The sequence below is a fragment of the Marmota monax genome, unplaced genomic scaffold (genome assembly GCF_021218885.2).
Source record: "Marmota monax isolate L192 unplaced genomic scaffold, Marmota_monax_Labrador192_F-V1.1 WCK01_AAM20220418_F8-fsc00105, whole genome shotgun sequence".
Lineage (NCBI taxonomy): Eukaryota > Metazoa > Chordata > Mammalia > Rodentia > Sciuridae > Marmota > Marmota monax.
The window spans coordinates 1736198-1761467 of record NW_026692947.1 but is presented as its reverse complement, the minus strand read 5'-3'; the positions used below and the strand labels follow the sequence as shown (position 1 = coordinate 1761467).

The window sequence follows — 25270 nt, the reverse complement described above, 5'->3', positions numbered from 1 at the left end:
TGCAAAAAGTAGCCTCTTTGATTTCCTAGAATGGGCTTTTTGCTTTGTTCATAATAAAGCAGACCCTGAAAGGGTGTCTCCCACTGAACTCTGCAGCTGAGTACCGAAGCAGGTGTGCTCACCACCCACACAAAGGTGGCAAGGCCTTCTCCAGCCACAATCTCACACACAACAAACACACAAACAGGAAGCCTCCACCTCTCAAGCAGACTCCCCTTGCTCTGAAGCCATGAACCAGACCGCTCTGGCAGACTGTTTCTTAGAACGCCTGAGTGGAGATGCAGATTGTGGTTAGTGTCTGGGTACCAACAAGATGCTGGGGAATTCCTCACACTCTGGTTCTAACCTAAAAGGAGGAGCCCCTCCTCTCCCACCCCCAGTAGCATCAGAAGAAAACAAGATGAGTATCCCCCCAGGAAGTGCTAAAGGATCTGTATTTTAAAATAAAAATCAATCACTTTTAAAAGTATGTGCTTTAACATCTTAGAATAATGGTCAGAATTTATTCTTACCCTAGTTTTCCCAATGTCTCTTCCTGCCTACTGACAAAGTGAATCCAACCTATAGAAACTGGGAGTGAAGAGAATACTGCCAGTCCTTCTCAGGAAGCCCTTTCCACCCAACACTCCCCAGCCAGCCCTGCCCACCACAGAGACCAAAATCATAAAGGTCCCTTCCCTGCTGCTGCCAGGTCTGTCCCCTGGGCTCTTCTCAGGGCTGAGGAGAATCCTTTGGCTCCACTCATTATTCTAATGATCTTCTCTAACTGGGCGGGGATATGTCTGGAAGTAGCTGCTTCTGAAGCTGACATAGTAATGCATGATTTTTAAAACTTTATTGTTTAACTACCAGTTTTGCCTCTGAGGCAGCCAAGACTCATGCCCTACTTGTTAATTATCAGCTGCTAAATAGCACTTTTCTCATTGGAGCTGATGAGCTCCAGGCCACTGAGGGGAAGAAGGCTGCTCCCCTGGGGCAGCCTCATCAGAACCCAAAAAAAGACAAGTACTCCCATGAAGTGCCAGGCACTCTGCCTGCACTTGGGGATACCAAGCAAATGAGACACTGTCCTCATCTTCAAGAAGCTCTGTCTGGCAGGGGAGAACATGGTGGTGACTATATAATTCAAATTCACAGCAGCCATGCAGGCAGTATGAGCTGCCAATAGCACATCTAATATGGTTAACTCTAAGGACATGGGTAGATAAAATCTTACAAGAGCCTTGAAGGATAAATATAATTTGACCAGAAAGGGAACAGATGAGTGACCACATGGAAGGCCAAAGAGGAAATGAAGCACCCCCTACATGCATGGTAGGGTAAGAAGGATGGGTCTCTCCTGGAAGGTGAGGGTGGAGTAGTGGGTTGCTCAAATATCACGTTTAGGAGTTTGTCCTTTACACTGGAGGTAAGGGGAAATCTACCAAAGCTCTTGAGACAGAAGTGATATTTGTGATCATTTCTAACCAGGAATGGATGGTAGAGTCCCTCACAGAAAACCAGATGAATACCCTTGAAGAGCACATGTTAAACACACAAACAGGAGCAGAAGGCAGACAGGTGGGAAGTACACATAGGCCATACCAGCTGGATGGTTCTTGGGACTCCACTACTGAGATTCAGACCTTTCCTCAGTCTCTCAAAAAGGCGAGACAGTCAGAAGGATCCTGGGAGTGATTCATGTGTCTGCTTCTCCCCAGAGCATTTGGCATATGAGGCACCTGAAGATATGCCTTGACTCCAGGTGTCAGGGACCACACCACATCATGTTTGAACCTCTGCTGAGACTAAGTGCAAGAGATAGAGGTGACATTCTGTGAGGCTCTGGATGGCAAGGATTTCTAAAAAAGGAGTAAGCACCTTATGGCTGGACACATGTGAGCATTGGTAAGATAAATGGATGGTTACCAAACCCAGATAATTCTCACTTGGGAACATACTAAAAATACATATTCCTCAATACCAACACTGTAGAATTTTGGACTCAAAAAGATACAGAGTGCTGCTCAGAAAGTTGTACCTTCAAACACTACTCAAAAGTGAATCTGACTATTAACCCAGGTTGGGATCCACAAAGCTAGATGACCATCTTGTGTTGGGATGTAGTCCTGAACAAGACAAACTAAATATTTTTAAAGATCCTTTTCTAAATGATTACCTCTATTTGCCCTCTGACCTGGGCCTCAAAACCTTTCCTCATGCCCATCAAATAAGTCCCCTCCAGCTCAAATGAGTCTTTACCAGGGTGTAGAACAATTATCTCAGAATCCTGGGCTACCTAAGAAAATGTTCTGTGATGATAGAATGCTCTCCATCTGCTACACAATACAGTAGCCAAGGACTGACTACTGAACACTTGAAACATGGCTGGTGTGAAGGAGAAATTACATTTTAAATTTTATTAAACTTTAGTATTAATTTAAATAGCCATATTTGCCTAGTGGCTAACATACAGGCCAGTGCAGTTCCTGTGGGAAAAGGCTTATGTGCCCACATTGGGATCCAGAAAACAATCACTCCTGCCCCACTCTCTCTACCACCACCCTCCCTGAGCTCATCTCCAGCCTCAAGACAGAGAGACTAACTTCAAAGAAAACAGCAGGAAAGGAGGAGCTCTGTGTCAGCTGGGTCCCAAGCAACAGGTACAAGGGAACAAAGAGCCCAAACAAAAACTCTCACTGGTAAGGACTTTACCCTCTTCTGCCAGGGAAAGCAATTAACACCAGCAGCTGACTTTTACCTGCTGCCTTCCCCTGCTTCCTCAGAGCAAGCAGAACTCCTCGGGGATGACCTAGAACATCCCTTAGCTGACAAAAGGTTGATTATACTAGAACTTTTGAGCTGTACTAAGGTATAGAAAGCCAAGGGACAGGAAATGAATCTCAAAAAAAAAAAAAAAAGACAAAGTTAGTTCCATTACTTTTCCAGACCTCAAAAGTTTTCATCAGGAAAATATATCCTCTGTACATTTCCAAATACAACTGGATTCTTGCCCAGCTCCAACACACAGAAAAAACTCAAATCTGACCAAGGACTCCAGATGAACATGTATGGTCTTTCAGCCTTGATTTCTGCCTCCTACACATATTTTGAGCCATTTTTCCCAGCTTCTGCCTAGACACAGTCTTAAATCTACCAACAAGGTAGATCTGAGTTGAAAAACCCCTCAACCTTCTGGGATATGACAAAGACTGGAGTGGCAGTGAGAGGCCAGGAGGGTATCAGGAACCACCTGTCCTATTCAAACAGCTCTCAGCATATGGCTGAAGCAACCAGCAACTGTCCAGGTGTATAATGATGTAAGAGACTTTTCTGCTTGGAGGCAATGGACAAGTTGCTTACTCAAGGTCCCCGTAATCCCTGTTTTAGCTTTTTCCCTCACTGGAAACCAGCTAGACTGCTGCAGCAACACAATATCTCAGAGAAAGGCAGACTGGACAGTGCAGAAGGGGAAGAAAGGCTGAAAGAAAAACTACATCTGGGACTGGGGCTGTAACCCAGTGGTAGAGCATTCGCCTAGCACATGGGAGGCACTCAGCCCCACATAAAAAATTAATTAATTAATTAAAGGTATGCTGTCCACCTACAACTACAAAAACAAAACAAAAAAAAAAAAAAACTATATCTGAAAGACACTTTGGACAAGAGAGTAATAACCATCCATCAAATATTAGAAACTTTTTCTGAAGTTTACTGGTAAAGTTTTCTTTCTCCCCCTCCTCTCTTCTTATTCTATAAAAAGAAAGAAAAAGAAGAAGGGGAAAAAAACATGTTGCAACTTCCTTTTGCTACAGCACATGCTCAGGAAAAAACAGACTCAACCATTGCTTCACTCTCCCATCTGCGCTAGCGGACAGCTCCTTCACAAGCCCTGACCTCTGCTCACACAGCTCCTGAGATGCAGGAAGCCAAGACAGCCAGACCTTAGGGCCACAGAGCTCCCCAGCCCCCTCACCTGCAGTCTTCTGACTCCTCCACCTAGGAAGCTAAGCATAAAAAAGATAAGATTTTTTGGATCAAGAAAGGAGTCCTGTGAGGACTCAATGGAAGATAACAAAACATCCGTCACAGCTTCAGCCCAGCCATTTCTTTTCCTATCCACTTCTATACTCCTCCTTGGCTCTTTGGGAAGGTCTCAAACATTTCCTATTTTCAGAAAGATTCCTGAGGAAACAACTCTCCCTTCTCAGCCAAACAAAAGACAAGAGTACTCAGAAGTCCCTCATCCTTTCTAGAAACAATTCTGCTGGCCATACTTTCTCTGCATTCTCCCCTGGGTGTGTTTCAAGTGTGTATTCATCAAAGTGATCCCATCCTTTACCCCTCTGCCCCTCTGCCTTGGAGATCCCACATGTTTGTCTGCATCCATTTTTGGCTACCCAGTTGCCCTGACTCTGCCATTCATCTGCCATAAGCTCCCTGAACCTTTCTCTGGATATGGTATCTGAGCACCAGGCCTATGAAGGTCAAATGGTAAAGTGTCTGAAAAAAATATAATCTGGATATTGGGGTGATCACCCCTTCTCGAAACTCGGAAGTCCCCGAGGCAGAGCCAATGACTTGCTCTTATCAGTGTAGCAATTTGTACAAAATAAGCATTCCATAAATATTTGATGATAAAACAAATTGCTAGGTCAACTAAGTACTGAATTCTAATGGAACTACTAGAGAGGCAGGAACATGGGTGATAAAGAGCGAGGTCTTAGAATCAGGCACTCTCAACATCCACTCTGTCTGGCCTATGCACTTGCTATTTCTTCTGCCTAGTGCTTCCTTCCGCTTCCCCAAATATGTATCTTCAAGGCTCACTCAAAAGCCTCCTCCACAGTGAAGCCTTCCCTGATCTTCCATTTAAAACCACAATGCCACACCTTTACTCCAGGCATTCTAGGGCCTTCTTCCCTATTTATTTTCTCCTTTGTACCTATCACCATCTGACAAGCTGTACCATTTAACTGATTGTGTTGTCTTCCCTTGCTGGAATGCAAGCTCCAAGCACACAGGATTCTGTTTTTGTTTGTTTGCTTTTGTCTGTTTTATGTACTGATACATCCCCAGAGCTAAAATAATGCTTAGCACTTACCAAGTATTCAATAAATAACTGCTAAAGAATGAATTATTCTGAACATGTCTGAACATGTTTCCTCTTCTGTAAAAAGCAGACTCTGTGGTATTATTTCAAGGATTAAGGAGGGTATAAGTAAAACACCTAATATAATGCCTGATACATGGTATCTGCTCAATAAGGACTTGTTACTAATCCAAGAAACCTTCACAGAGTTGCTAAGCTTCCAACAGTGTGCTGAGTGACAGAAGACTGTTACATGTATCAAAGTCAATCTGCTGTTCTGATCCATCCTTAGAGAAGCTTTAAAAGTCATTCTTGGCACTGCTAATTAATTTTTTTGAGTAGAAAGTTGCTTTGGATCTCAGGGGATAGAAGGTACCTAAGGCAAATCCTGCTTTAAAAGGCAGGGGTCTAGTCTAATCTGCAAGAAAGAATCAACCCCCATTGTTCTAAAATTCCTCTCATCTCATATAGCAGAGGTATTAAAAGGGTCTAAACCCAAGGGGATGACCCTGACTATGCTTCCATTCTGTGCTAATCTTGCCATCTGGGCCTCCTGATGGCCAGTCAGCAGGGAAGACAGGAGGCATGCATGGAGGAGAATAAACGTTTATAAACACTGATGAATGAATAAAAATACTGCAGCCAACAGAAGAGTGAAATGATTATTTGGTCTACAGAAATGGAAAGGATGCCCTCTGTCTTGGAAGCTCTCTAAGACCCAGGCTGACTACTTCTTTCCCAGCATCAGGTACTTTCCCAGCAGAAGGGATGTAGTAACAGTGATGAAGAAAGAAAAGCATCCATGCAGAAGTACTTCTGGTCAAAGCTAAGCCCTTTGACTTAAAATGAGGAAATGAGCCTGGTGCATGCCTGTAATCCAAGCAAGTTGGGAGGCTTAGGCAGGAGGATCTCAAGTTCAAAGCCAGCCTCAGCAACTTGGCAAGGCCCTAAGCAACTCAGAGAGACCCTGTCTCTAATAAAATATATAAAAGGGCTGGGGATGTGGCTCAGTGGTTAAGCACCCCTGGGTCAAATCCCAGGTACCATAATAATAGTAATCATAATAAGTAAAATGAGGAAACTCAGTGAGGTCCAGAGAGGTTTTAGGGCTTGCTCAGAGTCTCATATGTAGGGTTAGGAGCCAGGTCTCTAGGATTCTCCTTCCTGTACAAATCTACTGTGCATGGACACAAGTAGCCCCATAAGGTTCAAACCTCTGACCTCAGTCCCAGGAACTTGATGCTCAATGCTAGTCCCTCTTTCAACACACAGGAGTGAAGCCAGCAGAGAGATAACCCTGGACATCATCTGTGTGTCTCTGTTGTGTGTCTGAAACTAACTAGGAAAATGCCAAGAACTGTACAGATAGGCACATTTCCAATCTCCCTCCCTCAGTTAAAGTTCTCCAAGGGGCAGAAGGGTCATCTTCATAATGGAGCAGGAAAGGGAGGGCCCCTAGAACAGGGAGAAGGAGAAACATCAATTCTTGCAATTCTCTTACAAAAATGAGAATGAGAACTCCATACACAGAAACACAAGATACCTTCATGAGACAGCAGATCTGAGTGGGTGGAAGGAAAAAAAGAAACGCCTGGAAGATGCCTTCCAGCAGACAGAACAGTGACAGACATTAAGGGGGATGAGCTGCCATGCCCCCAAGCCCTGAATTTTTTTTAAATGAGGGCATACAGTCACTACATAGAAATAAGAGGATACCATAAAATTGAAGATGAGTCTTTAAGGAATTTATAATCCAATCCAATATCTAAAGAAACATCTTACAGATGGAGAGATGCATTTAAAAAGTGAAATGACAGGTGTCTTGGCAATTAGACATGCAGGGAGGGGAAGACAATTTTTTTGTGTGTTGGGCATTGAACCCAGGGCCTCGTGAGTGCCAGGCACAACCTCTGCCCACATCCACTACACTCACCCCCAGCCCCTCACTTTTGGCATGAAAGGCTTCACAGAAGAACAACCCTTTGTGCAGGGCAGAATAGGTAGGTATAGATAGGACAGAGCAGGGCAGGGAGGGGCAGAGAAAATACAAATGGACAGACACAAAGGTCTAGGCATGGAAAGCAGAATTCTATTAAGGAAACAACAAATATAAGTCACTTAAGCTTAGGTGGGAAAAAAGAAAGAAAACGCATGCGTTCGGAAAAAAATGTAGACTGGAGCCAGACCTGGGAAGGATCTGGATATCTCATATATGCAGCAGTTAAAGGAACCCATTAATGGATTTACTCAGGGAAGCTGCGTGATCAGAGCTGCACTTCAGGCAAATGACACCCCCCCACCCCCGCATACTGTGGAACTGCAGGGGCAAGACCTTTACTCCACATCAGGGTTCTCAAAATAGACCCTGTTTCTACTGCTCACCACTACATTTCTCTATTCCTTCCTTCTCTAATTACACCTGCAATACAACTTATTTTCTTTCAAAGAATCTGAGCCAAGGTAACGAGTGAAGATAGTCTGTGACCCAGGAGAGAGGGTGCTACCTTCCCTCCTCCTCCTAAGAGCACAGGGAAAGAAGATCACAAAGGGTATAAAATCACTGAGATTGTAATGTCATGTGTAGCTAATAAAAATAAATAAATAAAATAAAATCACTGAGAATCACAGCAGCTCTGCTGGACAGGACATAGTGCTTGTGAGCCTGGAGGTCAAGGGAATAACAATACCACTAGGCACTTCTATGATATAAGCATTAACAAAATAGTTACTCTATTTCATTTGCTCCCTTCGGCCTTCCAAGGAGCCAGCAACCTGGGCATCTGTCCTGACAGGGAAGAAAAGCACAAGATGACCCCTTGGTGGTTGCTCCAGCAAAGCTCCAGGGCACATGCAGTCGCAGTCGCAGTCCTGTCAGCAGTCCACCTGCATTCCTAGAATGCTCTGAGTTCCACACACCACCCTCTGAATGCCTAGAACTGCCCCTTCGCTCCCCTGCCCCAAGACCCTTCACAATCTGCAGAAACCAAGCATGACAAGCAAGCTACAGACTCTTCACTTGGAGAGCTCCTGTGAAGTTAGGTCTTTAGAATCCTACTGCCTTCTCCAAAGAATCATAGACCAAGGCAGGGATGGAAAAGAAAGGGTATGGCCATTTCAAGGACAGGGACTCCTTCTGTCAGAGTTAAAAATAAACTCTTAGCAACTACATCCAGCTCCTCCCCTCCAGAGTCCAATGGGCCTTGGCAAATAAACCTCTCCCTGCAGAGGAAATGAGGCTCCAGGGAACAGACCCAAGAGGAGAGGCAGGAAGACATGTATGGGTATGTAACTCCACTGAGGCACAGGACTCCCCAAGTCCCACCTCCTGGCTCATATCACTCTCCCTACCACCAAACAAACCTTAATCCCAGAAAATGCACAGAACCTTCCTGTACCATGATTAGTACCAACACCTGTACAGGGTTTGGAAAAATCAGAAGAGAATGCCAAAGTAAAATTGAAGGAAATACTCTGCCCGGCATCCCTTGGCTAAGCAGATACTCTAGCTACCTGCACCTATTTCCTTAACTTGCTCCACTGATCTCCAGGGTCCCCAAGCAGTAGACACAGATCATCAATACCTCTGCCCCTGATGTCAGGGGGTAAAAGAAACTCATGCTCAGGGTAACTAACATTCTGCAGGTGGTTGAGCAGGGAGGACCAGGGGCCATGGCCTGACTCAGAAAGGAGGCCCCAAGAGCCAGGACCCAGTTATTCTTAGAAGCCAACAAGATGAGGTCACACTTAGAATGCAGTAACCTGAAGTCTCACACTGTGGAGGTGGAGAGTATAACTTAGAAATGGGACAGGAGTACAATCAGGTAGCAAGCTCAATCCCACGGTGGTCAGCGTGAGGGCTGGGGCAGAAGATGCCCCACTCATCCCATATATTCTCTGGCAAGAAGGCCTGCTCAGCACTAGAGCCTGGAGGACCCCAGAGCTAACGGCAAGCACAGAGGCCTTGTTTGCCCTCCTTTATCTAACCTTTTCCCACTGGGGAACAGGCAAGGCTGCTTCAGAGAGCCTCTGTACACATGATTCTAAATGCCTGGAGAAGCACCAACACAACTCCTCTCCCAGCACTCAGAATACTGAATTGGCCAAACTGCCTACCAAGCTCAGGCTGGAAGAAAAAGGGGCAAAGTTGCAGGGCATAAGTGAGAAGTGTGATAAACAGGGCAGCAGTATGGCAGGAAGACCTGGGACAGATATCAGGCCTGGTTGGGAGGGTTAGACTGCAGCAGTGGCAGGTTTATTTTTAGCTGTTGGGACAGAGGGGCTGAGTAACAGTCCTGGGTCCTGGGCAGGAGGCCAGACTGTCAATGTCTACTGTGGGCTGGGAGCTTCCTAACAATATGGAAATGACAAAGTGATCAACCTAATCATCTGCCACAGAGGGCAGGTAAGGAGTCCTGCTGAAGGAGGAAGGCATAAGAGTTGACACAGAGGCAGTCCATAGGTCTCCCTTTTAGTTCCTCCAATCCCCAGGATTGGAGAGATCTCACCTTTACACTTCGTATACAAAAGAAGACTGTCATGGAGATAAGCCAAACAGAAAGAAGGCATTAACAATTCTACTCGCCCAGATTTCCAGCTTCTCTGAGACAGAAAAGGCTGCCAACAGGCAGTCACAGAGCTTCTCCCTACCTATGGCCACCTCTCTTCACCTCCCAGATGAGTCCCAGATGGGCACTGGCCAGGAGATGCCTGGAAATGTCCCTCAAGAATAAGATGCCCTTTTGCAAGACCCTTTTGGAGAGCTCATGTTCCTAGTGGAAGGAACACACAGCTTGGCTGAACTTGGAGGGGAACATTACATACAAATAAGGGTTGACCTTGGGGCTATATCCCAGGCTCTACCATCTGCCAGCTGGCATACAGAGGTGTTTACTGGACCAGAGAATAAAGTCCCCAAGAACTCTACAATGCCACAGGCCAAGCCCAACCTCATGACCCTTTCCTCTGTGCCTCTGCCTCTCTTCCTTGTCCAACCAAATTAGATGGCCTGATACACAGGAACACACAGTTCAAACCCACAGGATTGAAACCACGGTTCTCAGCATGAGTGCACAGGTATGAAAGGAAGAGAGCAGACACCTGTAGGCATCTCCTTCTCTTCTTGCTTCCTCAGACTCCAGGTTTCACTTCTTACCCAGCCTCCCTGGCTGAGTGGAACTGGACACAAATCCTAATTTCCTTGTCAGGTCTGGGATCAGCCCAGCTGTCAGTTCAGAACATCCCACCCAGAACTGTGTCTGCAGAGCACAGCCACATAGACAGAATAGGCTTCTAGCATCCCATGATTTCAAGTGAGAAGGTATTGTGGAATAGGGAAAACAAAGAATTTCTCATCTCCACTTTGTACCACGACTACACTAAGATCTCAAGGGAAGAGAAGACACACACTGTGCTGAATTACATAGCCCATCTCTCTGCAGAGTCACCAACTGGAACGCTTTCCAAGTCTTCATAGAAGAGGAGGAACAGCTGGTCAGTGATGATTATTAATTAACTGGACACAGGCTGCCCTGGAGCCCAGCATTATGCCTACCAAAAGGGCATCACACTGGCCCAGATACTGCTGATGGGCAGACATGGAGTAAATCAGCACCTATCCTGCTGACCCTGGCCTCTGGCCTCTAACATTGCCTCTTCTGCTATCCCACACTGCCAGTACTCAGGGGCTACTGAAGCCAGACCCTGTGATGTAGACACTAAGGCCCAGAAAGTTTAACTGACCTATTCAAGGTCACACAATAAGTTAGCAGAGCACAGAGGCTAGAACCAGTGTTGTTTTCTGGTTTTTGTTTTGTTTTGTTTGGTTTGGTTTGGTTTGGTTTGGTTGTTGGTTATTTGATTTTGTTCTTTGCTTTCTTATCTAGCACATAATCCATAGAAACAGACTCATCTCTACTTATAATATAGATATTTATATCTTAACATACAAAATATCAGTATTTTCCTACAGACCAGAAAAGGCATAGCAACCTGATGGATTACATACCTGGTACATATTAAGCTGCTCAATGGGATGTCTTCTTTTCCCCTACCAATGCCCCCATGTATAAATAAGGTGACCTATGTGGAAAGATGGGTTAGTGGAGCTCAGTTTTTGATTGCCGTATTTATCACCCCAGTACTACCACCTTCTAGCAACCAAAAAAACAAGGAACTCAGACCAAGAGCAGGTGCCAGGGAACCAGGTCCCAAGGCAGGGCTCTGATGCTGACACCAAGTAAGATCTTGGATGTGCCACAGAACCTTTCTGCACTGATCCAGCCTCTTCCTTAGTGAGATGAAAGGAAGCAAGAAAGGTGACAGACATCAACTCCAAGTCACTATTAGTTATGGGTCCCTTTACCCCTGGGCCTGAAACCATTACCAAGAGGAGCTGCGGCCCCTTCATAGAAGAACTCTGCCCTGTCCACTCATCTCCCTCCAGGACACAACCACCTGGAAAGACTCAGTACAGGGAAGAAAGGGAGAGGCCTCACATGACCCCTGGAAGGGACTGAGCAGAAGAGAATAGGAGGGAAGTATGAATTCCTGTACTACAGATATCAAACCACCAGGGAGAATCCTGGCTGGGAGCATGGCAGGGTTGCAGGGGAATTATGAAACAATTCAGATGCAGATGCTCTTGTCACAGCTCTTTGCCACCTTGGCTGATATTCCCCCTGGCACAGACCCCTCATATCCTGGGCTCTGTGAGTGACAGGAGCTTGACCCTCCCCCAGCCCCAGGATTTGGTCAGGGATTAAATTTGCCTCTAGCAGTCCTGAGGTTTGATTCCTCCAGGCCCTCCTCCAAATCCCCAGCACCTGCTTCTTAAGTCAAATTGTAGATGGATGATGGCCCAATCCCTCAGGTCCCAAGAGATCAAAACATCTTCTCACCCATGATACCAATATCTCCTTGCTCCTGAAAAACAGGCTCTTTGTTTTCCAGACTCCCACCAATATGTGGCTCTGAGGCCCTGGGAGGGCTTTTCTGTCCCCTCCTAACAGCCACTGATCTCAGATCTTAGCTGGAGATTATTTTCAAGCTCTATCAAAGCCCAGAACTCGCTAGTGAAAAGGGACCATGAGCCGACTCAGCTTTGATCCTGCCTCAGTGATGCCAAGAGCTCTGGTGTAATAGAAAGGGGGTCATGGACAAGGCCAAGGGTGATATACCTGGAGGCTTCCCCCAAGAGAGGTATAGGGTCTCTGAAAGCAGAAACCAGGCCCTTCCTTCCAAAGTCCACAAACCCCAACCTCTGTGATTCTAAACATTTATTTATAACAACCTCAAGCCCCCCAAACACTTAAAACATGCTTTGATACACAGATGGATTAGGTTCACCCCAGATCCCAGCAGTGATCAACCCAGGTCTCCTGCTCCTCCCACTTTGGCTTTCCACACATGCGACCTCACTAGGTCCTCCAGCAGACCTGCTCATTCAGAAGCCCTGGAATGCCCCACTGATACCAGTCAAAGCTTCCCTCAGTTCCTTCAGCCCTCACAGACAGCTCTCTTTTAAAGTTCCTCTATTCTAACCAACACTTAGCCCCCAGACCAGCAAAGTCCAGTAGAACTTTCTGCAAGGATGAAAATGTTCTCCACTCTTCAATTCTGAAGCACCAGGCACATGAGGTTACCACACACTTGAAATGTGGCTGGCTTCAAACTTGTGATCCCTTGGCCTCAAACTCTGGAGTCATTGGAATTACATCACCACACCTGGCACAACTGAATTTTTAACTTTTAGTTTTCATTCCTTCCTGTTCATTAATTTTAATAGCCACACATGGGTAGTGGCTACTATATTCCACAGTACAGCCCTAGACTATATTTGTTAATTTGCCTCCTCCAAATAGGCTTCTTGACTGGCTCTACCCCCTCCGCCCACATTTTACAGGACTATGCATGTGGTAAGTGTTCAGCAACCTGTTAGCTATCTGGAACCATACTGGATATAAAAGAGGCTGGTTTGGTCAGGGAGACTTTCCTTACCTTGTGATTCCGCCCGTCAAACCCCAAGTTAAGATGCTATCCAGCCACATTGCCCTCTCTCTCACAGGTGCACAGATAAGGTGTGCTGATAGGAAGCTACCTGTACTGGGGGAACGAGGGAGTTCTGGCATCTCCCTTTTTCAGTGTCCAGACCACAAGTGAGAGGCTCTAATTTGTCTCCCTTTCATGATGCCAAGGGAAACCACACCAAAGTAGCATTTACATGACTTGCAGAGGGAGGCCCACTGGACAAAGAAAAGAAGAATCTACATTACCTTGTTTCCTCTAGTCTATGTGATGGAAAGATAAACAGAGATCAGTTATGGCAACATTCTATATTTTGTAAGGCAATAACAGGCTTCACCTAATCAGTGTTGCACAGCAGAGTAGGACAATAGTATCAACTTTAATTAAATTTACTCAGCTAATACCTGAAAGTCTCCATGACACAGTGAAGCAAGAAGCAATGGAGGAACCACATGGGGAATGCAACCAATTTACACGCAAATGAGTTGAGACTTGGTGTCCCTACCAAAGAAATAAACAGCTGCCTCTACCAGGTAAGTAGCTGTTTTGAAGCAAGCCACTCCTTCAATGTGGGTCTTGGTTTTCTCATCTGCAAAATGAGGGGGTAGGATGAGATGACCCCATGAGCCCCTTCAAATTCTGCCTGAAGTATGGGTACAACTAAGAACTTGATAGAAAAGATGATGGGGAGAAGTCACAGCACCCACTGAAAGAATTTAAGCATCTGCCCTCCAAGATGAAGGTGAAGCAAGGTGAAGGTAAAGAAGCAGCAGGGTAGGTTGGGACCATTTTTAAAGCACTGATTTCACTTAACAGGGCAAAGAGGTCACCAGGCCACAGGGTATCCAGGCAGCCACTACCTCCCATCAACTCCCAGGGCTACAAGATAGCAGACTTTGGAAACCCCATTAGAGCCCAGCAGCTGGCCTCAACCTGACCTAAGGCTTCAAGAATGGGCTCAGCACACATGTGAAGGAAGGTCTCCTGCCTCTTTCTCAGGTACCTTTCCAATGGAATCACCAATCCTGCCTGTCCCACCACATCTTCCTTCCTTGCTTTATAATCAAAAGACCCCTGGTTTTGAAAATCATTTCACTATTCAGCACCTGAAATTAATCAAAATCTAAGATCTGGAAATCTCTTTGGTGTATGTCTCTAGAACAGGATTCTTTGAACCAGATTCCCCCACAGCTGTAATTATGTCTTAGCCAATATTTGGATATGAAAGTGCTGTTGACACTGCTGTCAGTCTCCAAATGCCTCATCCTCCTTTCTTCCTCTATTATTAAGTTTTAACACAAAGCTGTGTGGGAAATCTACAATTTAACAGTTGAGTCAACTTCTAAGATCTGGAAGCAGGCTGCCTGTCAAAACAGCAGCCTCTGACTTCAATCTTCACCCACTTCTACCTGCAGAAAAATAAGCTATGAGTGTTATTTAATATACTCGCTTTTTTCTTTCAAAAATATTCAAAGAAAAATTCCCAAACTTCTCGCTTATTAGTTACAACAAAAATCTGAATTGCCACCCAAAAGCATTTTAGAGGGTGTGTGTCTATTAAATAGAATAAGAAACAGGAGTTGAGAGCTTCTATTCTGAAGTCTTTATATTTTTTCCAGCTAACCAAGAGAACGAACAGCCAGTGTCCCCAGACTGCTGAAGCTGAAGGTAGATGGCATCTCAAAAGAGACAGAAAACTCTGCAGGAAAGAATGTCTGTCACTTCCTCAACAGCACAGGTTAACTGTGGTCAAATTATATTCATTCACCTCTAATCTCCAAGGTCAGAGCCATGGTCCATCCAAATACCTTTCCACCTCTCCCCTTAGTAGCTAGTATGGAAAGAGAAGTCAAAGGCACACATAGTACAGTGGTCAAGACACTGATAAATTCCCTCTCCAACAGTCAACATTAAGCAACAATTGAGATCCCAGGACAGAAAAACTTAGAGTAAAAACCAAAGAAATCTGATAGCACTGAGGATGAAAGCAGCAGGAAAATAGAGACTTTAAAATCTAGAAACTGGACATGACTGATATGTATATATATATATCTGATTGTATATGCCAGTCATTTCACCACAACTCATATCTGGGTTTAGTGTTTGATAACTGAAATACAGCTAACTGTGTGGGCTGAAAGGGAAGAGGAAAATATAACACAGGAAGTATTTCCCTCCTCCAATCATTAAGACACCCCAGGGGAAAGAGACCTGCCCTGTCACCTTTAGAGATGTGGTTGGACCTGAAACACTTCTGAGAAGTGAACCTTTTTGGTGACCCTGAACGACCGGCTCACACTCCCATCACATCAGACCTCCAAGTCCATTCCGTTTAACTTCTGAAGTAAGTGGTGTTGCCACGAATCCCCATCTCTCCCTCCCATACCCCCTCCAAAAAAAAAAAAAAAAAAAAAAGCTTGGGTTTCCCCAGTCCAAGAATAGCGTTTCCTCCTGCTGTCCATTACTCACCCGAGGCTGGGACCTAAGAGGCTGTCTCGGGTTTGCGGAATCAGCGCCTGGCCGAGCTAAAGCTTGTAGACTGGGTTTATAAAGATCAATGGAGCTATGGAAACAGCAGACAACGCGCCCCGTGGCCTGCTAGCCTCCCATCTGGGGCCTCACAGGCACTGGAGGTAGGAGGGGGCCTGCTCCGGGATCAAAACAATCCCTCCCCCGCGCGCGGAGGACGGTGTCCCCGCGGAATCTCCAGCCCCGCGCCTCCTGGGCGGGTGCGCCCCATCGCGGCACGGCCGCCCTCGCAAGGCCCAGGGAAGTGAAATCACACATTCCGCCTCCCAAATAAGGAGCGAGGCTAAATAAACCTCTGAGATCCGACTTCTCCAAACCAACCGACCAACCAGCTCAATGAGTAATGGGTCTTTTGTGCCCGCAGAAAGAAAGAATGGAGGGAGGGAAAGATTAGGAGCCACAAGCCCCGAAAATCACTTCCTTGAGATCTGGTGAAATAAGCAGAAGTGGTCCCGAAGCCAGACCGTTGCGACTCGGCTGGATCCCGCTCAAACCCCAAAATGGCAGAGTCCTCACGAGTCCTCTAGAGTCCTCGCCACTCACTCCCGGAGGTGACCGGAAACTCGGTCTCCGCGGCGAGGTCTGCCGGGACCCGACCTTCGCCGCCACCCTCCAGCCTCTCGCCGCGCACCTCTGGGCACCTCGGGCACCCAGACCCGGCAGCCCCGCCGCGGCCCCACAGTCGCCTGGGACACCCTGTCCGAGGTGAGGGTCAGCACCCAGCGCTGACCGCCCGTGCACCGCGGCCGCTTCAGCGAGCTGGGGATCCGTTCCCGGAACCCCTTTCCGACCTCGTCCTCCCCTTCCCCGGGCCCCAGACCTACTTTGAGAGCGAATTTCTCCTGCGTCCTCTTGTTGAAGATCTGCAAAACTTTCCCGTTGATGCCCAGTCCCAGGACCTGGCTGGTGACCTTGTAGTCGTCGATGATGGCGTTCTTCTTGATCTGCAAGCTCGACTTGACGTGGAACTGGGGGAACTGCTGTGGGGGCAGCGGCGGTGGCTGGGCCGGGGCGGGGGGCTGAGGTGGCGGCGGCGGCGGGTTGGGGAACAGCACCGGCGGGGTCTGGCCTTGGGAGTTGGACAGCATGGTGCCCGGAGACACGGGCGCAGAGGCGGGAGGGCCCGCGGCCGCCCCCTCCTCCGGCTCGGGACGGGGTCCCCGCCACCCCCCGCCCGGCTGCGAAGTTTGCTCCGGGCTGGAGCCGGCTTCCCCGCCCCGGCCCGGCTCCAGGCTCGGCGGGTCGCGGGGCTCCGTGGGTCCCGCCGTGCGCCGCTGGCGCCCACCGGCCCAGTTCCCTCCCTCCCTCCCTCCCCCCGGGGGCCTGGCGCTCCGGGGAACGCGGGACGGCGGGGGCCCGGCCCGGGGGGGAAGCGGCCGCGCGACAATATACCCAGCCCCGGGGCCGGCGGCCGCGTCACAGGCTCGTCTGCGTCCGGGGCCGGTCCTTAAAGGGGAGGTTCAGGGGGTGGGGCTTGGGGAGGCGTTGGTGTGGGGGAGGGGCGCGCCTTAAAGGGGAGGATGCGAGGCTCCGGGAGAGGAGAGAACCCTGGGCTGTGGGGGTAGGGGCTGGGGGCTGGAGGCTGGAGGTTCGGAGACATGAGAGGGAACGAAGAAATCCTAGTTTTTAACTGAAGACACGTAAAGGAAAGGGAGTCCTATGAAAGTAACTCATCCCGATGGAAAATCTACTGTTTTCCAGTTGTCTGGACCATTTAGACAGCAGCAACGAATAGGGAGAGGGGCTGTATTTTGAAGGAGAGGGATGACTGGTAAGAATGCTGCTAGATAAGACCCCAAGGGTGAGATGGAGTTGCAAAGGCCATTCATTCCAGGAACAAGTGTCAGGCAAACATTAAGTTGTTTTCCTAACTGGAACATTTTCCTCTAAGTTTTACATCTCTTTTCTCATTACTGTTTTCAGTAAAGATTTATTACTCTGTAACCATGAACAATGTAGTAGTTGTGCCTTGGAACATATTTATGTAAATAAACTGAAAGGAACACAGGATGAGAAGAGGATGGGTGAAGCTAGAGGCAGCCTGAATTCTACCCCCACAGCCTTCCCCGTTGATCTGCTGTGTGATCCTAAACACCTCTAGCACTTCTCTCTATGGGAAGAACAGCTGTATCTTTTCATAGACTTCTGGACAGAATCCGATGGGATAATGTAGCAAAGGGGAAGCTCTGGGAAATGGTTCTGATTTCCAATGTGGAAAAATTAGTCCCTGAGCCTACAGCTATAAGGAAAAGTGGGCACTGTTAAAGAACTTTGCCTACTTCTAGACTGGGTTAACCAACCCCAGGTCTCTGAGGAAGATACCAAAGATCTAGCTGGACCCCATAGCATAGTCTAGTTCAGGAAGGGGACTGGGGAGGCCCAGACTTTAAACTGCCAGAGGGTCTCTACACACATTGTGGTGGGGTTTGGGGATGATCATTAAATACATTCCTGCTGGCCTCCCTGCTTTTACCAGTAAAGCAGTTGAGAAATGAGACAACGGGAATAAAACAAGTGAGGACAAAACCTCAACTTAATTATAATCCTGCCAAATTAGAGAATGAGGCTTGACCTATAGCCACACATGGCCCCTAATATATACCGACAAAACTCTGGAGAGAAGAGAGCATCCTTTAAAAAGAGCCCATGGGGACACAGACCTGGTGGGTAAGGCACAGGCACAAATGTCTCCTTCCTCCTCGGGACTCAAGAATGAAGGATGGAGTGAAGTGCCAGAGACACCCTCCCAGCTCTGTCCCTTCCGGGACAGCAGGGCTCACCCATGGACCAAAGAGGAAAATGATTTCACTAATATAAATAGCTGCTCTTGTCAAGCAGCACTTATTTAGTGCCTACTGCATACAAGGTGCTATGCTTACCCCTGAGGTTATGAACAGTATTAATCTGGTGGCGAAGGAGACAGATGCCGGCAGACCTGGGAGGGGAAGGTGGAGGGATTCAATTCTGTCTGCAGCTGCCCAGAGCTTCCTCCTAGGCTGCGGGATAGGTAGGGGTCCAGGGCCCTGGGATTCTCCCGACTCTTCAAAGACTCTAACTAAGGATACAGGGAATGGAAAATGCTGTGGCCTCGCCAGTTCTGCAGATTGCTGTCCCATCCAGGAAGCACACACAAAGATGTCCCGGGCCCGAGGAAGGAATATAGGGATGAGGAAGAGGAAGGCTTCAACTGCTCAGACTTTTCCTCAGGTGAAAGGGCGTCCCTGGTGTGGTCTGCCCAGGGCTCTGAGTTGGTCCTTTGCAGAAATTCACTGGGGCCTTCCTGGTACTTGAACCAACTCCTTTCCACAAGGCTGGAAAGAAAATAAGTTCATTTGCCCTTTCAGAGGCGGCAAGGTACACTGGGAAAACCACAGAATCTAGGGTCGAATAAGCAGAAGGGTCTCCAGACATGTTATCTTTGAGAAGCCACTTAACCTCTCTGTATCCGGAGGGGGGGGCGGGGACTAATAAAATCTACTTTCAGGGATGAGTGAGAATTAAGTGAGGGTATTTATGAGAACTTTTCATAAAGCATAGCTATCAGTTATCATGCTATATTAAATATCACCATTGCTCAGGCATGATTGGCTTGCTCCTCTACTCTGTGTCCGATGCCTAGGGACCTGTCCCTGACATCAAAACCACCATTCTACCTATATAGAGTTCTGGGGAGATGCTTTGCACTTCTTCTAGCCTATAGAAAAGTACTTCATTTATCATTACAATAGCGCTGTGAGGTAGGCAGGGCAGATGTTATTATCACTATTGTACAGATGAGAAAGATCAAACTGGGGTGAAAGGGGCTTTCACATATCTAACCAGTATCAGAAGAGAACTTACCACTCAGGATCTCTTGCCGAGGGCTTCCTCCTGTAGTTCATCCCCTCAGTTATCATCCAGTAGGCATTTGTACTGTTATATGCCAGGGCACATTGCACTTCTGTGTTGCATTCATGTACATGTGTTTTCTGGGTATTTATTGTGTGTATAGTCTCCACACACTGCATTATGTATCCTGGGAGTCTTCAGTGGCCCATTTAGCCCTTGGTAACTCCAGGAGGAATCCCCAGCTGGGTTTCAGTTGTCCAATTATTCCTAGGTCATCAGGCTTCTGCATCTCTGGGCCATCTGTTATGAACTACTTAAAAAACTACCAAAATTGAAGTCTAGGTTCCATAGTACATGCCTGTAATCTCAGCAATTCAGGAGGCTGAAGCAGGAGATCACAAGTTCAAGGCCAGCCTCAATTTAGTGAGATTTTCTCAAAATAAAAAATTTAAAAGGCTGGAGATGTAGCTCAGTGGCAAAGCATCCCTGGGTGCACTACAAAAAAAAAAAAAAGTTGGAAGTCAGAATGGAGATGTAGCTCAGTAGTGGAGCACATGCTTAGCACATGTGAGGTGCTAGGTTCAATCTCCAGCACCACACACACAAAAACAGTTGAAATCTATACAAATAGATTTCTATTTTTGTCTACTGTTGACACACTAACACACAAGCCCTGCAAGACAGCACACACAAAGGCAATTTAAGAAACTCAGGGATATAGAATTGGATTAATTATAATCCTCAGTTCATGATATAACTCGATCATTGGATCATTGGTCTATTTAGTTAGTTTCAATAATGCAGTAGGCATCTGTGAACCACTACTCAAAATAAGAACCAGGAATTTGACAATAACATACACTGAAGGAGCTGATTCCTCTACCTTCAAGCCATCCTTGTATATATTACTCAAGATAACCATTGTCCTGAATCCTATGCTCATTTTTCCCTTTTATGTAGTTTTATTTCATGAACATGTTTGAGGTATTATAAAAAGATGTAACTCAAAGTGTCTTAAAAAGAAAGATAGACTAGTAACTTAGAGAGGCCCTCACCAATTCAGTGAGATCCTGTCTCATAATGAAACATAAAAAGGGCTGGGGATGTGCCTCAGTGGTTAAGCACCCCTGGGTTCAACCCTTTTGGAGAGAGAGAGAGAGAGAGAGAGAGAAGAAGAAGAAGAAGAAGAAGAAGAAGAAGAAGAAGAAGAAGAAGAAGAAGAAGAAGAAGAAGAGAAGAAGAAGAAGAAGAGAGAAGAAGAAGAAGGAGGAGGAGGAGGAGGAGGAGAGAGGAGAGAGAAGAGAAGACATAAATGAGTGGCTTCATCAGCAAGATGCAATTAAAATAAGAAAACATCCTGGCATAGTTTCAACGTATCCTCCACCTTCTCATGGTGATGATAACGATGATGATGACAATGATTACTGAGTGACCAACACTGGTCAGCTCTCTAGTTGCCTCGTCTCGGCTAAATCTCATAAGGCTCTGTAGCTGAGATTGCTAGCTCACTCCCCAAGATAATGCCTATTTTTCCCCTCTTTGACCATGAAGAACCCCCAATATTTAGCTAAGCATGAGACTACCTGAAATAAAACACACCTCCCAATTCCTCAAACTCCATTACTGCTGATTGCATTCATGAGATTTAATTTCTAGCCAATGACTTGTAAATGGAAATAGTTGAGGAAAAGAGATGGGTCTTTATCCCTCTCCTCTTTTCTCCTTCCTGTTGGCTGGAAAGAAAATTTAATGGCTAGTGCTTGAGCAACCCTCATTGTCCATGAAGTAGACTACAGGTTGTGGATGGGAAGCACAGATCCATCTTTTCAGCCCTGAACCACCTACCCACACTTTTATAGGGAAAAAAAAAAGTATCCTTATTAAAATGACTTATGTCCTAGGTTTTCTATCACTCACAGCTAAACCTTATCCTAACTAGAACCCAACCTCATGAGGTATGTACTTTTATCCTCACATATGTATTATATAAAGGAGAAAAACTGAGTTCTAGAGAAATTAAATAACTCTCCAAGGGTCATTCAGTTATCAAAGGACAAAATTCAAGTATTTCTGACCCAAAGTTCATGTATATGTCCTCTACTAAAAGTCCTGAGCAGAAATATAACTGCATATTCTTCTTGATGTCTGAAATATGGTGCCTATCATTCCTGGGCAGGAATAACCTAAGAGGTTTAGACTACACTTGCTGTTTTAGATCAACTCTCGTACACCCCAATTTCCCTCAATCTTGGCCTAATCTATTACAGAGCTTAGGTCTATGTTCATTTGTATGGCTGGGTGCTGTTACAGGAGTCCATGATAATCTCTCTATCAAAGCTTTTCCCACCCTGCCTTCACACCATCAAGGAGTACACATTTTCTAATTTACTATGATGTGGCATTATGGGTGGATGATCAAGAGTGGAAATCTGTGGAGGTGGATTTTTTGAAAATGTCCAGATAGGATCTCTGGATGAGATAGTCATTTATAGGCTAGTGGACCTTAGACAAGATACTGCAGGTTTGGATGTCCTCTGAAATCTTATCCTTGAAAAGGGCAATGACTTGACACCAAGGAGAGATAAGCAGTCTTCATGTCATAGGCTAGTATTTCTTAGATAAAAATGAAAAATTTTCCAAAGAAACAGTGACAGATACTTGGAATCATTAGTCACAAAAATTTCTGATCCAGAAAAATGACTTCACTTCTTTAGTCTCAATGACATCTGTCATCCCTTCCATCACACCTTTTCTGAAGGTGCTAAGGGCTTATTACCCAAAGTGTCATCAACAATGCCCTTCATGAGAACAGTTATGGGCCAAAGAAATGCTCTGCTCTTCCATTGGCAATGCCCTTGTCTGTACCAATCCTTTTGACCGTTTAAGCCACAGCAAGGAGCAGCTGTAGCAGTGGTTAGGAATGAGAATGGAAAGAGAAAGAAGGAAGTACCCAAAGGGGAACAGAAACTTTACCTCTGCACATCAACAGACATAACATGATCTAAAGGGACTACAAATGAGACTAATTAGGATTATAGGACGTCTAATTATGATCCTGCCTATTAGTAGGAGATGTATAGGTGAGAGAGGCAAATATCCACTTGGATTCAAGAAGGTTCAAAGCTGTGTTCCCATGCTACAGGTTCTGCCCCCATCTACCCTATGTCTGGCACATCACTTGCCACTCAGATAAACATGCAACCTGGATGATAAATTGGGGAAGGGAGAAAAGAAAAGGGAACTTGCTATCCAGGAACACAACCAGGGTGGGTCATCTGAAAAGATCAGTCAGCAGATCTTGCCGGGTGACCAAGTAACGCCTGGGATTTTTCTCCTTTCTTAGGATGAATAAATGGAAGTGAGAGGGAAGAGATGTCCACGTGTATACAGGGAATGAGGAGTTTTCCTAAGGGTAGAATGATAAATGAGAACATAATTTTGTGGTAGCAGAGCATACAAGAATCAAGCCTAGGGTTCTGATCCTAGCAGCACCACACTATTTCTTTGAATAATAAAGGAGGAGATTGTATTCCCTAGATTTAATAGATGAACAACATTTTGGACTGTTCTTGACACAAGGTAATTGGCTTTTGTAAATGTGAGCTATTGTTATATGATAGGTGCTCTCATAAGAATCATCCCATCCAATCCTCTTGACAATGCTCTAAGTGGTATTATTTCTGATGCTTTCATCCTGAAAAAATACTATGGTTCAGATCTGAGTCAGTGATGCAGGTTTGTATTCCCAGCTACTCAGAAAACTGAGGCAGGAGAATACCGAGTTCAAGGTCAACCTCAACAACTTACTTAGAAACTGTCTCAAAATAAAAAAAGAAAAAGAATTGGGGACTTAGCTCAATGATAAGAATCCCTGGGTTCAATGTCCAGTACTAGAATTTTTTAAAAATGTGGCTTAGAAAAATCAAGTAATCAGCTGTCATAGTTTAAATCTTGAATGTCCTCCAAAGACCTATGCTTGGTTCTCAACCCAAGGTGCTATTGAGAAGTGGTGGGGCCCTTAGGAAGTGGGGCCCAAAGGGAGGTTTTAGGGTCACTGGGACTGTGTCCTCAAAGAGGATTGTAGGACACTAGTCTTTTTCTCTTTCTCTTTCCTTCCAACCACAAGGTAAACAGGTCGCCTCCCGTGGTGTGCTCCCCACCAGGATGTACTACCTTGCCTCGGGCCCAGAAGTAGCAGGGCCAACCACGATGGACTGAAACCTCCAAAACTGTGAGTCAAAACAAACATTTCCTTTTTTAAACTTGATTATCTCAGGTTTTTTTTTTTGTTTTGTTTTGTTTGTTTTTGTTTTGTTTACAGTAATGGAAAGCTAGCTATCACACCAGCCAAAGTCATTCAACAACTAGAGGGGCAAATCAGAATTCCAATGCCCTTGCAAAAAAAGAGCATTGGTTGGAATTCTGATTCATCCCTTCTGGTTGTAGAAAGTCATTTAAGCAGTAATGGATGTGAGATCCTAGCATTTCTAAGCTTTTGAGGAAGGACCTAAACAGATGAGGTATATGTTATATATTCAGGTTGCACATCCCTTATATGAAATGCTTGGGACCAGAAGTGTTTTAGATCTAAGAGGTTTTTTTGTTTGTTTTGCTTTGTTTTATGGGTTTGGGAATATTTTGAGTGTTCCTAATTTTGAACTCCAACAAAATCCACAATATTCAAAAATCTGAAGCCTTTTGAGCATCTTGTCAGGGCTCAAAAAGTTTGGATTTCATATTTTTGAATAGGGATGCTCAAGCTGGACTGTTTTGTTCTTGCTCATCCCATGACAGATAAGGTAGGAGCTAAGCTTTTCCCCACATTTCTCATAAAGTTGTGAAAACTGCAACATTGTAGAGATTAAAAGGATACACGGAGATTTCCTCATTTGTCCCCTTCTTCCTCCAAGAACCACATGTACACCATCACATAGGCAGGTGTGTGACCTTAAAAACTCTAGTCTCACAAAATTTCTGGTGCCTTTTTACACCACAAGAGGAAGTTCTGGTTTTTGTGTGGTCCTTGTAGCATATGTTACAGGCAAGTCCCTTTCCTTCCTAGAAGTGCATTCATTGATTCTGGGGAAAGATTGACCCATGGCCCTGGATAAATGTCTAGAGCCTCCTCCAGTTGGGTAGTCATAGATGTCCTGGAAGAGAGAAGTTAGCATGTGGGCTAGCCTGAGACCTGCATCTACCCCCCACACACCCAATAACTTCCTGTCCCCTTTCATGGCAACAAACATTGACAGAGCACCCCATTAGTGCCAGATGTGCTGGGCATAGGAATGCCCAAGACCTGTGATGCATGGGTCACCTACTGGAGGTGCCAGACAACTCTAAGTGCCTTGTCACACCACACACATATGAACATATCATGGTCATATACAAATTGTGTATATGTAAACTATACACAAAATTTACCATTTAACCATTTTTCAACTCACAATTCAGTAGTATTGAGTCCATTCACATTGTTATGGAACCATCACTACCATCTACTTCCAGAACTCTTTTTATCTTGAAACTGAAACTCTGTATCTATTAAACAATAGCTCCCATTCTCCCCTCCTTCCAGCCCCTGACAACTACCATTTGACTTTCTATCTCTATGAATTTGCATATTTACCTCGGATAAATGAAATCATACAATAGTTGTCCTTTTGTTCTGGCTTCTTTCTTCAGCATTATGCTTTCCAATCCATCCATGTTGTATCCTGTATCAGAATTTCCTAAGGCTGAATGTTATTCTGCTCTACGCATATACTGCATTCTGTTTATCCATTCATCCATCAATGGGCACTTGAGTTGCTTATTTGC

At 45.7% G+C, this 25270-nt stretch overlaps 1 protein-coding gene across 1 annotated transcript in view; it reads right to left on the bottom strand.

Moving 5' to 3' along the window:
* The window catches only part of Mapkapk2 (MAPK activated protein kinase 2), a 44068-nt gene extending 27176 nt beyond the window's left edge, over nucleotides 1-16892 (bottom strand). The window contains exon 1 of the mRNA XM_046452226.2: nucleotides 16447-16892. Within this exon, the coding sequence (XP_046308182.1) occupies nucleotides 16447-16710 (264 nt within the window). The 5' untranslated portion in view covers nucleotides 16711-16892. The remainder of the gene's footprint in view (nucleotides 1-16446) is intronic.
* Nucleotides 16893-25270: the final 8378 nt, after the last annotated feature.